This window comes from Cottoperca gobio, chromosome 3 (assembly GCF_900634415.1).
Source record: "Cottoperca gobio chromosome 3, fCotGob3.1, whole genome shotgun sequence".
NCBI classification, from domain to species: domain Eukaryota; kingdom Metazoa; phylum Chordata; class Actinopteri; order Perciformes; family Bovichtidae; genus Cottoperca; species Cottoperca gobio.
Genome location: NC_041357.1, coordinates 14,084,256 through 14,097,345, shown reverse-complemented (window position 1 = coordinate 14,097,345; position 13,090 = coordinate 14,084,256). Strand labels below are relative to the sequence as shown.

At 40.4% G+C, this 13,090-nt stretch overlaps 1 protein-coding gene across 1 annotated transcript; it reads right to left on the bottom strand.

Moving 5' to 3' along the window:
• Window positions 1–153: 153 nt before the first annotated feature.
• On the bottom strand, window positions 154–9,442 carry LOC115004352 (immunoglobulin-like domain-containing receptor 1). Its single transcript, XM_029426087.1, is given in 10 exon segments — window positions 154–1,004; window positions 1,152–1,508; window positions 1,510–1,848; window positions 2,961–3,142; window positions 3,250–3,372; window positions 6,258–6,404; window positions 6,658–6,777; window positions 7,153–7,302; window positions 8,414–8,584; window positions 9,240–9,442. Coding segments are annotated over 10 exon segments (1,674 nt in total). The 5' UTR covers window positions 9,286–9,442; the 3' UTR covers window positions 154–965.
• Between the last annotated feature and the right edge of the window lie 3,648 nt (window positions 9,443–13,090).

The window sequence follows — 13,090 nt, the reverse complement described above, 5'->3', positions numbered from 1 at the left end:
CTAAAACTAAATCCGCTGCTAAATGTTTTACTTTAAAATGACACAGTACAATTATATTTATTACTTGTTAATCATGTTAAAAAATGTCAGCTCAAAATTGTCTGCGAGCCATATCGCGTCATCGAAAGAGCCATAGGTTCCCGACCCCTGTCCTACATTAATACCATGACAATTTCTTGTTTACATGCAGTGTTTACACTTATTCATAAGCAAGTGTAAAAGTTTTAATTCATCTTATGTACAAAAGGTTTTTAAAAAAAACACCAACATTATCTGAACAGAGGTTAATTCCACACACATTTTCCTTCAAACATTAGTAAAACAAATACACTTCAAGACATCCAGATGTGAAAATAACTATTTACAAAACTTAAGTTAATAAGTAATTCCAGCATTAAAAATCTATTCATATTTATTTGGGTTTAAAGATGAAACAAAAGTAATTTGTTTACTTGTAATTTGTCTCTATTTACTGGCACTAAGAGTCATATTTTCACCATTTAATGTTTTATGGCTTAATTAAAACATAAGAATCAACTGTATTATTGCCAAATGAATAAAGCTTTAGGAGGAGAAACATCAAAAGCCACATAAAAATAGTCTAACAGGAGGCTTTTAGTCCAAACCTCCTGTAATTTCATCACACAGATGAACCAGCAGAGGGAAATATTATCCAAAAAGAATCTTTAGTAGAAGACTTGTGCACTTTTCTTACATCAATATCTAAAAAAGCAAACCATTTATAGGCTACCAAATAGGTTTCCTTATTGACATAAAATTAAGGATTATCACATATTTCTGAATCTTTCAATCTCACATCTTATAAATCCTTCTGCCAGCCCAGAAACACATGTTAAATAAATATGATGGTAATTAAACGTTAACTAGTTGCCAGACAACAAGGTTCCCAGTTCTAGTGAGGTGTGCTCTGACAGAGGTCGCAGAGCGTTTCACAGCTGGAGCTTTCAGATGACGACGCTGGTGCCACTGCGAGAACTCTTGCCCTGAGAGAGACATACTAACTTTAGATTCACTTCACTCGCAATCAGCATAACTTTTTTTAATATAATTACTGTGTCTTTCAGTGTGTGTGCAGTTGTCTTGACGTAAGTGCATTGTGTGTCTATCAACTAAAGCATTGTGTGTCTTACAGAGTAGCGTTCATTCTTCCGTGCTCCTGGTTTCTGTCCAGGTTCGTACTCGCTGTAGATTGGAGGTTTGTCAACCCAGCCTCCACCTCCACCTCCTCTCCTCCCTCCTCCTCCTCCTCCTCCTCCTCCTCTCCTGCTGCTGCTCTCATCATCCGAGCTCCAGGACCCTCCTCTGGAGTGACGTGATGCTGGAGGAGAGTAGTGTCCTCTGGACCTGCTGTCAAACAGGTCATCCCTGGAGCGAGAGCGGGGGCGGTTCATGTCTCCTCTTGGCCGCCCGTCCAGTGACTCCTCGCTGTAGCTCCTGGGAATACCTCTAGACCGGGCGGGTGAGAGGTTACGCCTGCCCGCTGATCCGCTGATCGTCACGACGGCCGAAGCCGCTGCGACTGCTCTCGCTGGAGCTCGGGGGCCGAGTCCTGGGTGCAGGGGGTGCGATTCTGACCGGCTGCTCTCTTATTGGTGGAAGCGTGATGACACGACGCTCTGTTGGGCCATCATCAAGGGCAGAGATCATGCTGGGAGGGCCCGGAGAAAATGGGATGGTGAGGGGCATGTTCTGCATGTGCTGGGGAGGAGGGAATTGTTGCATGTGCTGGGGAGGAGGGAATTGTTGCATGTGCTGGGGAGGAGGGAATTGTTGCATGTGCTGGGGTGGAGGGAATTGTTGCATGTGCTGGGGTGGAGGAGGCTGGGACTGATGGGAAGACAGCAGAAGGAGAAGAAACAGAAGAAAATATAAATGAAAACCACCGCTCGTACATTTCAGTGAAATTCACAGAGACACAAAAGCAATGCCCCAATTCGACACAGCAGGTTCAGTATACACTCTTTTGGCAGTTATAACCCAATCAATGCTGCACATTATTTCCACTGCACACTTTCCAGGAAATGACACGACTAATGTCACACTATTGATAATGTCAGCTTTATAAAAAAAAACTGAAAAAGCTAAATATTTCTTCAAAGATTTTATACTTTTGTTGTTCATTAGTTTTCTGCGTAGTGGAGTTGTGCCACCTCACCTGAAACAACACAGCAAATGGTATAAATGTATACTAATGGTGGCTGTTTAGGCCATCATCTATTAACTAATTTGATCATGAAACAAATGTCAGGATCCGGTGGCTTATTGCCTCGGCTATACAATTTCAAAGGGGAAACTCTTTTTATTTTTTTATTGTTTCAAGGTATTTTAATGCCAACTCAGTTATGTGTTGTAGAGTAAAGGGGCCAGTTCAAGTGTTGCCGTTTGGAACCACTGTGAACACTGTTGATTTCCAATTTCGTCGGACAACACGTCTTTCAAACTAGTTCTGATTGAGCAAAAAAAAAAAAAACCGACCCTGAAACCGACCATGCCCTGTATCAGCCACATGTCGCAAAGACAGCCTCACACACAGCCACACACACAGCCACACACACAGCCACACACACAGCCACACACACAGCCACAGTGTATGTTTTTCAGCATGAGTGAAGAAGACATAAAGATGCAATTTGTAACACTTGCAAGTCAAAAGGTAAAGCAGCTGAAGCAAGGAACAGCCACAAGTCAGCATCCACTGCTATCTTTCATAAGTTTTCACAAATTTCAATTTCCAACGAAAGAAAAAGTTACAAAAACATTTGTATGCTGTCTATTATAGATCTTACAAAGAAAGACCCCCCACCCCCTTTCAAAGCAATACCACTGGAAACACTGCATTATCAGCCTCCAAATAGACACTAAAATACAATGATAAACAGGATTGGGAGCAGCAAGCTTTTCTGTTTACATAAACAGATTTGAGAACCTGTTCTTTATACCTGCAGCAGAGGACTCGACATGTCCATCCCCCTCACCTGGCCCTCCATGTAATCAAGCATGTGGTTGGTGTTGGCAGGGTTGTTGGTGCCATGGACACTGGGAGGGGGCATGCTGTAAGCTGAAGACTGAGGAGGGGGGAGGGGCATGGGCTTCATCGGGAAGCTCTTCCCTGAAACAGATCCTGTAAAGACAAAAACATTTACAAAATAATTTGTGGATGAATACCAACCTACAGTCTAAAGGCATTAATAAGAATTAGCTGCGGTGTAGCATGATGTGTGCGTGTACCCGAGTAGAGCAGCGGGTTCATCTGGGAGGGTGCGTGGCTCATTGGTCCATATACATTCTGCCCTCCTAACCAGGGAGCCATGGCCCTCTGAGCGTCCTTCATCATACGATGCTGCATCACAGCTGAAAGAAGAGCACATTCTTTAATATTTAGAAATAACAGGACGGTCTTCACTAAGTACACTGGCTGTTTTTTGCCTGACATGTTTTGAAGGACTTGCATATTATATTATACCTCTCTGGGAACCATCACCTTATTGTGGTGGAGAGGTTTGTGTGTCCCTATGAACCTCTGAGAGCTGTGTTGTCTGGATTGGGAGGAACGGCCTCCCTGATCTAAACCCGAACGGTCGTTTGTTGTTGGACTTCTGTGCTAGTCATGGAATGGCCATAACAAACACCATGTTCGAACATAAGGATGCTCATAAGTGTACGTGGTACCAGAGTACCCTAGGCCAAAGGTCAATGATCGATTTTGTATCACACTTCTCAGCCTCCCTGGTAAAGTCTACTCCAAGGTACTGGAAAGGAGGGTTCGGCCGGTAGTTGAACCTTTGATTGAAGAGGAACAATGCGGATTCCGTCCTGGTCGTGGAACAACGGACCAACTCTTCACTCTCACAAGGATCCTGGAGGGGGCCTGGGAGTACGCCCATCCGGTCTACATGTGTTTTGTCGATCTGGAGAAGGCGTATGACCGGGTCCCCCGGGTGATACTGTGGGAGGTGCTGCGGGAGTATGGGGTGAGGGGGTCACTTCTGAGGGCCATCCAATCCCTGTAGACCCAAAGCGAGAGTTGTGTCCGGATAGTCAGCAGTAAGTCGGACTCGTTCCCAGTGAATGTTGGCCTCTGCTTCATCACCAATCCTGTTCGTGATTTTCATGGATAGGATATCGAGGCGTAGTCGTGGAGGAGAGGGGTTGCAGTTCGGTGGCCTGAGGATCTCACCGCTGCTCTTTGCAGATGATGTGGTCCTTATGGCATCATCGGCTCTGTGACCTTCAACAGTTACTGGATCGGTTCGCAGCCGAGCGTGAAGTGGTTGGGATGAGGATCAGCGCCTCAAAATCTGAGGCCATGGCTCTCAGCAGGAAACCGGTGGATTGCCTACTCCGGGTAGGGAATGAGCACTTACCCCAAGTGAAGGAGTTCAAGTACCTAGGGGTCTTGTTCGCAAGTGAGGGGACGATGGAGCGAGAGATTGCCCAGAGAATCGGAGCAGCGGGGGCGGTACTGCAGTCGCTTTACCGCACCGTTGTGACGAAAAGAGAGCTGAGCCAGAAGGCAAAGTTCTCAATCTACCGGTCGATCTTCGTTCCTACCCTCACCTATTGTCATGAAGGCTGGGTCATGACCGAAAGAATGAGTACACGGGTACAAGCGGCCGAAATGGGATTTCTTAGACGGGTGGCTGGCGTCTCCCTTAGAGATAGGGTGAGAAGCTCAGGCATTCGTGAGAGACTCGGAGTAGAGCTGCTGCTCCTTTACGTTGAAAGGAGCCAGTTGAGGTGGTTTGGGCATCTAGTAAGGATGCCACCTGGGCGCCTCCCTAGGGAGGTGTTCCAGGCACGTCCAGCTGGGAGGAGACCCCGAGGAAGACCCAGGACTCGGTGGAGAGATTACTGTTGTTGTCTTATGGTCAGTTAACATTACAAGGGTTGTAGTTGGGAACGGAAACCATTTTAACTTTAAGGGACATTTCTTCATGTCCGTCTCAAAACAATACCTACAGGCACATATGTTTTGTACATTGAGTTATTGGTCCTGTAATCATTTCTCCTGTCCATAGCCGAGAAAAGATCCCTTCCTAACATTGCATCATATTTTTCTGACATTTAAATAATATTCTTTGGAAATTGTTCGATATTTTACAAACATATTTAAACCCAGATGTCCTTGCCAACTACAGACCCATCTCCAACCTGCCATTTCTATCAAAGGTGCTGGAAAAAGTAGTTGCCACTCGTGGCAGGACCATCTCAACTTCAATAACCTCTTTGAAAAATTCCAGTCTGGGTTTCGCCCTGGCCACAGTACAGAAACTGCCCTGGTTAGGGTCACCAACGATCTGCTGATGACAGCTGACGCCGGATCTCCATCTCTCCTCATCCTCCTTGCTCTAAATGCAGCATTTGATACCGTTGATCATGACATCCTCCTCAACCATCTTCACTCCATAATCGGACTCTCTCACTCGGCCCTAAACTGGTTCACCTCATATCTCACCGGGAGGACTGAGCACGTCACCTTGGGAGTGTCAAAAATCACCCTTTTCACCATTTACATGTCCCCCCTTGGTCGTGTCATTTACCGGCATGGAATATCGTTTCATTGCTATGCTGACACACAACTCTACATCAGAACTAACCCAACACCCTCTGCACCTCTGCCATCATCCACATTAACCACCTGCCTGGAGGAGATAGAGGCGTGGATGAAGCACAATTTCCTCCAATTAAACAGCTCTAAAACCGAAGCCCTTCTAGTTGGCACCCCACATCAGGTCCAGTCCTCCTCCATAACCTGCATCACCTTCTCCGGTTAGAATATTCTACTCTCATCAATTGATTATAAAATCTCCCTTTACACCCATCAGTGCATTCACGGAAATGCTCCATCCTACCTCAGAGAACTGCTCACCCCACAAACTTCCACAAGAAACCTCCGTTCTGTAAAGGCTAACCTCCTCCTTCCCCCCAGGACCAAGCTCAATACCATGGGAGATCGCGCCTTCTGCTCCGCCGCTCCCAGACTGTGGAATGCTCTCCCTGAACATCATTTTACATTTATTTGATATTTTCCTATATTTCCTTAATGCGTGAAACAACCAGGCTCACACTTTCTGTTTTTTCTCTTCCAAGTTGCTTCATTGATTATATTCCATATATTTCTGACAACAGGTTGTGACTTAAATTATTTTCTGAAGCCAACTCCCATATTTTGGATGTCGGAGCATCCTAAAGCCATCAACAAGGAGAGTTTTTCTAAATGGTGCTCTGCTCTCTACCTTTTTCAGGACAGCAGCATTGCTGCGGGCAGCATGGACAGCGAACATAGCAGCAGCATTTCTGCGGGCAGCACTGGCAGCAGCAGATACAGAAGAGGAGGATCAGGAGGAGGGCTCCGATGACGATGAACAACACTGTTAACCAGTCTGAGGGAGGAGAGAAAGAGAGACGCTTATTTTGTCTGCCATTCTGCTATCTGTCAATAGATATGTCATATGTCATGTCTGATTTTGTAATAGCTCCTATTGGCAACGTATAATGCCCCACACATTCAGGTTTCAACAAATCCACAGTAGAAGTTGTGGAAAATCACTATTTGGGGCTACAATAAAATCAGTGAGTGTGTGTTTGACCATATATATATATATATATATTTTTTTTTTTTTTTTCGTTTCTTACGGTAAACAATGAGTTTGATTTCTTTGTCGGAGTCTCCAGAGGTGTCTCCAGCAGCTTCGACAGAGCAGTAGTACACCCCGTTGTCCCACCACATCACCTCATTGAGCACCAGGTCTGCCTCTGTACACACAAACACACATGATACCTCCAGTTAAACAGTGGTCAGCCACTTTTAAAACAATCAAATTCTCTCCTTGTACTGAGACAGAGCTACACATTGGTTGGTTTGCAACTAACAATTATTTTTATTAGCGATTAATATGTGGATTATTGTTCTCAATTGTTATATAAATGTTTAGTCTATAAACATGTCTGAACACACTGAAATGTCACCATCACCCAAAGTGACGAAATTCCTAATTTTGAACAGTTCAAAACACAAAAACACATTAGTTCATTAAAATAGAGCTCTTAAGACTCGGACACAGTTTTTTTTTTTTAATTCTCATCACAACTGAGTTGAGCCTGACGTCAATAGTGTCTGAATGGACTGACTATTTTGGATGGAGATCTTGCGTTCACGATATTCTGCTCCCAGCGTCGGCTCGCTGCTTCCTCTCTTCTGTATCACTGTGCGAATTGTCCGCTGACGGTCTGGACAGTCATTCGATGGGTCCTGTCCTAACTGTAGTGCAGATTGGTACGCTGCAAAACCAGAAGCAAAGTTTCCATTAAACAATAAATGACAATCTTTTCTATGGTTGCCAACCATATTTACCCCTTCTTTTTATACCTGTATGCTTGGTCGATCCATCACTTTGGTCCAGATTGAAATATCGCTACAACTACTGGACGGGTGAATTAGTAATTAAAGACATTAATGGTCCCCAGAGGATAAATCCTACCAACTTTGGTGATCCATGGACTTTTTCTCTAGCGCCTTCATCAGGTCAAATTTCTAATTTGTCAATCACTTTGTTTTTTGACCAAAGACGTTCAAAACTTAAGACATTCCCATCAGCGTCAGCTGTACTTTGTGTTTAGCAAATGTGAGCAAGCTAACATGCTAACTAAGATGTGTAAACATTAAGTTCAAAGCACCGCTGTCCCCAAGTACAGCCTCACTAACATGGCTGTAGACTCTTAAGTCTTCTTAGAAATATAATAAAATGTTGTCAATAAACCAAACTTTACTGTCAACAGCTTCATCAACCCTGTAAAATGACTAACTTAGTTCAGCAGCAAGTCCTAACATCACAGTTCAAGGATTTAAGGGTTTCATTTGTCTTAAAAGAAAAGAAAACTCATTCTATCATCTATCATTTTATTTCCAACATGTCTTATCTTTTTAATGTTATAGTTTTTTTTAAATATTATTATTGTGTATTTTATTTCCATTTTGTATTGTTGTAATTGTCAGATTTTATTTAAAGTTTATTTGTTGCACAAGCATGATGTGTAGTGAAATGCAGCGTGGCATACTCATTAAGGCTGCCCAAAAAGATTAGAGTGAAAAATAAGAAATATAGATAAAAAAATACATAAATGGATGTAAAAATGTGCACTCGTCACAACTGTAGCTTTAAAATGAATAGAGCCTACAGTTACAACACCTTCATTCTTAATAACTGAAAGAAATACACCATTTATTAGGGAGTTTTTCATTCTGGCATTGATGAATATTCAGAGAGATGAGACATGAGACTATGTTTTATAAACATGATGCCGGTTTCCTGTCAGCATTCCAGCTCAGTGAGAATATTGTACCAGCCTCTCTGAGACTTATGCTGTGTGTGGTGTGTGAGTTGTGTGTTACCTGTGGAGTAGTACTCCAGCACGGGGTCCTTGCAGAAGGATTTGAACCTCCAGGTGACCAGAACATCTTGGGTGGTAGCAGAGGTGGAGTAGTCACAGCGAAGGATCACTGAGGCAAAGAGAGCTGTGCTGCGCTCCTGCTCGGAAACAATCACCTGAATACACACAGACACTGTTGGGAGAGAGAGAGAGAGAGAGAGAGAGAGAGAGAGAGAGAGAAAGCAAACCAAAGATTACATACAGTAGTTTGTGTATTTGTGTAACAAGTAATAAACCTCTCATGAAGCTGACAATTTAGAGAAACAGTGGTGTTGCCAAAAGTCAAGGAGGAAAAGTGTGGTCAGACTGAAACAATGCGTTTGAGGGTTTCTCTCAAACAAGGAGTTTATTTCAAAGTGGAAGAACCAGAAAAACAGGTGGCACAAAGGCACAGGAAATAGTTTACTGTGAAACTACCAACCAAACATTCAAGAGCTGGAATGAAACTGTTGAGGTAATATGACCCTTAATGTGGACAGGTCGCAGTCACTCTTTAAAATGAGCTGGAAAATCATCTAGTATACGGTTTAAAAACGTAGATATCAGAAAATGTATCTACAAAAAAACAAATTAATAATACAATGAAAACAATAGGCTATTTTTCAACTGCAAACAAAACATTTGTTAGCTTCACCCTTAAACTACTGGCCGACTATCTTTATGACAAATAAACAAAAACTGTCATGTGGCCGATACTCTAGTTTAGTTAGTTTCAATCGAAATTTTGACAGACTTTCAATTCATAAACAGGTTTAGTGGAAAGCACGAGGCCAATATAATGTTACGACCTTTCAGAAGCGACAGCAGGAGGATCGCGGCAGATAATCTCCACATGATGACAAAAAAAAAAACTCCCGAATAAAATTGGAAACAAAACTCCTCGAATGACAATAAATAAATGAAACTATTTAAAAATCAAACACAACAACAGGCATATAATCTAACCCAAAAATCAAACACAACTGCTCATTGTGTCGCCTTGAACAGTATGTTTGCGGTTAATACCTGAGCCTGCAGTCATCTCTGGCCACACCCCGAAGCAGGTGAATTCATTCTGTGACGTAAACACCATCCATCCATCCATCCAGTAAGGAAACCCAAACTTCCCTAAACACATGCACTGAAATCCCCCAAAAGAGCAGTGAATGTATAATACTGCAAATGTAGCGTTACATAAATAAATAGGCAACATAAACTTGTTTTTCCATCTTATAAGGATTTCTACTGTAAACATGCATGTCCTAAATCCTAAAGAGCAAATGTTATATATATGTGTGTGTATATATATATATATATGTGTGTGTGTATATATACACATATATATATATATATATATATATATATATATATATATATATATATATATACACACACACATATATATATATATATATATATATATATATATATATATATATATATATGTATATACTGTATATATATATATATATATGTGTGTGTGTATATATATATATATATATATATATATATATACATATAAACATTTGTATATATATATATATAAACATTTATATATATATATATATATATATATATATATATGTTCAAAAGCTGATTTGCGGCATTTCAAATGGATTTAATGACATAAATGAATGTCTGCCCTTGCTAATTAAACTTAAAAGAGAGAAGGTGAGGCTCATGAAACCTAAACCTAAATCCAAAGACACTATTGTGACAATCATTATAAAGCAGGACCTTCATTTAAAGTTAACCCTAAACCTAAAATGACACATCAAAACAAACACGTCTGGGGCCATTTAATGATATTATTGCATAGGGAAATACCTTTTTCATTACGTTCCTTTGTTACTATTTGACACAACAGACAGTGCAAGTCTGATGTTCTGCATTCATTCAACACTCAGGTATAACTCGGATCAAACACCACTAGATGTCAGCCTAAACTTGTTTTTATCTGAGCTGCATATTTGTTATTGTGTGTTTCTTGTTTAAGTTTGACTCTTGAATTCACTGCAGTTTAAACTATTAAACCAAACAGTTTACTCTCTGGATGAAGGATGCTTTTAAAACATGTACTTCATAGACTTCTGGGGCCATATCTGCATATAAATGGGACTTTTGTGTGTTGTACTCTTGTACTGAAGTGCTTTCCGAGTCCTTCAAATTGTCAAAGATTGTTTTCCCTCTAAGCACACCCACTCTGCACCTGCAGCCCTTGAGAGCTTTTTATTTTCCTGGAAACTCCTGTCAAAGATCCACGCTGTGTTTCCTGTTTTTCTGCGGAGGCCTTAAAGTGCAAACACAATTGCTTCATTGTTATGCATTTAATTTCATACAGTTTAATATAAATGTAGACTTGTAATCCTTTGAAAACATGATGTCAGCATTAAACATGCCTAAGCATTATGCCAGTTCATTTAAGTCCACATACAGTGCAGCTATCCGCAGATTCAGATTATTAATACAGAAATAAAATCAACAGATACATTATGATGTATTATTATAGATTAAGCTACCCATCAGTATATCATTTAATTACGATTAGCTGCAACATTAAAGTGGTGCTTTTACATGAATGCATTAATAATCCGATTAAATGAGTAATTCTGCATGAGTAATAATTTATAGTACTTTAAGGATATGTCATTGCTTTTGTTTTTGCACATTTACTTAAGTTAAATGTTGCATTACTTTTATCAGAATATTTCTACACTTTGGTATTGCTACTTATATTTCAGTAAAACATCCGAGTACTGCTTCCACCACTTTACTTGTTGTATTCAAATCTTAAGCATTTCTCTTTAACATTAAATACTTATGACTAAATAGGTAACATCACTAGTTGTTATTCATTAACAGTTTAACACCTACCACATTGGCTGATCTGCTTCATAAGCACTGGGTGTGTGTGGTTTGTGTAGATTTGATTGACAGTAAACAAACAACCCACCAAATCTCATCAGATTCTGATTCCAGTTTTTTTTTGCCAACTTCTGATTGGTGCACAAAAGAGTCCCATCCGCGTCGAACCAGCAAGAGGAGCACATACAGAAACACAAGGAAACCTCTTACTGTATGGTGATGTCATATTTCCCTGCTGTTCCGTCTGTAAAGGAGGAAGTTGCGCAACAACATTCCTGACATACTCTCGAGCTGCGAGCGGTCACCATCTCAACCAATCCCTCCCATCACGAACATACAGTGCACAAGCTCCAATAAACACACACACATCTCTCACACACTGACAGGACAACACATAAAACCAAAAGCCAATTTCTGTGAATGACATACAAATACTTCCTCTCGCAGTGTCTTATTATATAATTGTCCATGAAGTGGTGAAAGAAGTATTTTTAAATCTTAGGTAAAAGAAACAATAGGCCTACCACAAAGTAAAAGTATTACATTGAAAGTATAAGTTGGGCATTCAAGTTATTTCTGAAGTAGTAGCACAAAAGTATTATTAGCTAATGTCCAGTACAAAACATGTTACCTCCCATTTTGTTCGTTTTAAATTGAAATGTTTCTTTATACAACCCTAACCCCATTAGATTGATGAACAGTTGATGGATGGTGACACATGCATTTTAATGTAGTTGGTGAAAGTGGAGCAGATTCTTCTTTATACATTGTTAAGTAGTTCAATTTAAAATAATGTGTTAAGTATGTTAATTAGTTGAATACGTACTTGAATTCCATCACTGCCTGTACGATCATAATACAGTTGAAAACATCCTAAAAATAAACTGCAATAAGTTGAAACAAAACACAGCTTTCATTATTTCTGCTCAACTCTTGTGTTATGCCATAAATAAATACTTTATGGACGATAGTGTCATAACAAATTATTTATGTGGATGACAAAAGACAGGCAGTCTGTGATTACAACAATGAACAAAGACATGAGTCATACTCAATTACACATTGTCTCCTTTACAGAAAAGTAAAGAGTCATCACTCACACACGTCAGTACCAGACAGCAGAAAACACGATGGAAGAAAACTCAAACTGAAACACTGACATTAGACTTTTCTCAAGAAATCCAACACTGAGGCAGGAATAAAGAAATACTGTTTGGTGTAATGTTAAATCAAAATCAGTAGGCTGATGTGTGTTTTGTATTTACGTGTGTCGGCTTTTGTGTGTGTGACTGTTGATAACATATGAAGGTGTTGGTTCAGCTGTTGACTCAGCAGTGATAAGAAAAGGCTGAATTACACTTATCAAAACGAACGAAGGCGCTTCATCTTATATACACACTGGAAAGCTTAAACAAACATAATCATTTCCAAATTACATCGATCATATTACACCACACACATAAATAGGTCCAGTTTACATATAAATCATAATCATACTGTAGTACACACATCTTTTAAAGGTTTACAAAACAATACAACATGTCATCAGGTTTTTAGTCCCTTGGAAAAATAGTTACTTTGTGCAAAATTCTAACATGTTTTAATAGAAGATGAAACGCTCCACTAATATACAAGGTGGAGATAAAATAATGTTACTGCTTCATGAATAAAGATGTAACTAAATCACCACTGCAACTGCTAGAACACGTGTGGGTCATATTGGGTTAGTTATTAGTGCATAGCCTCGTTAGTTTAGTTCTTTGTCAATGTAGCTTTCTGTGTTTGGCATACACTG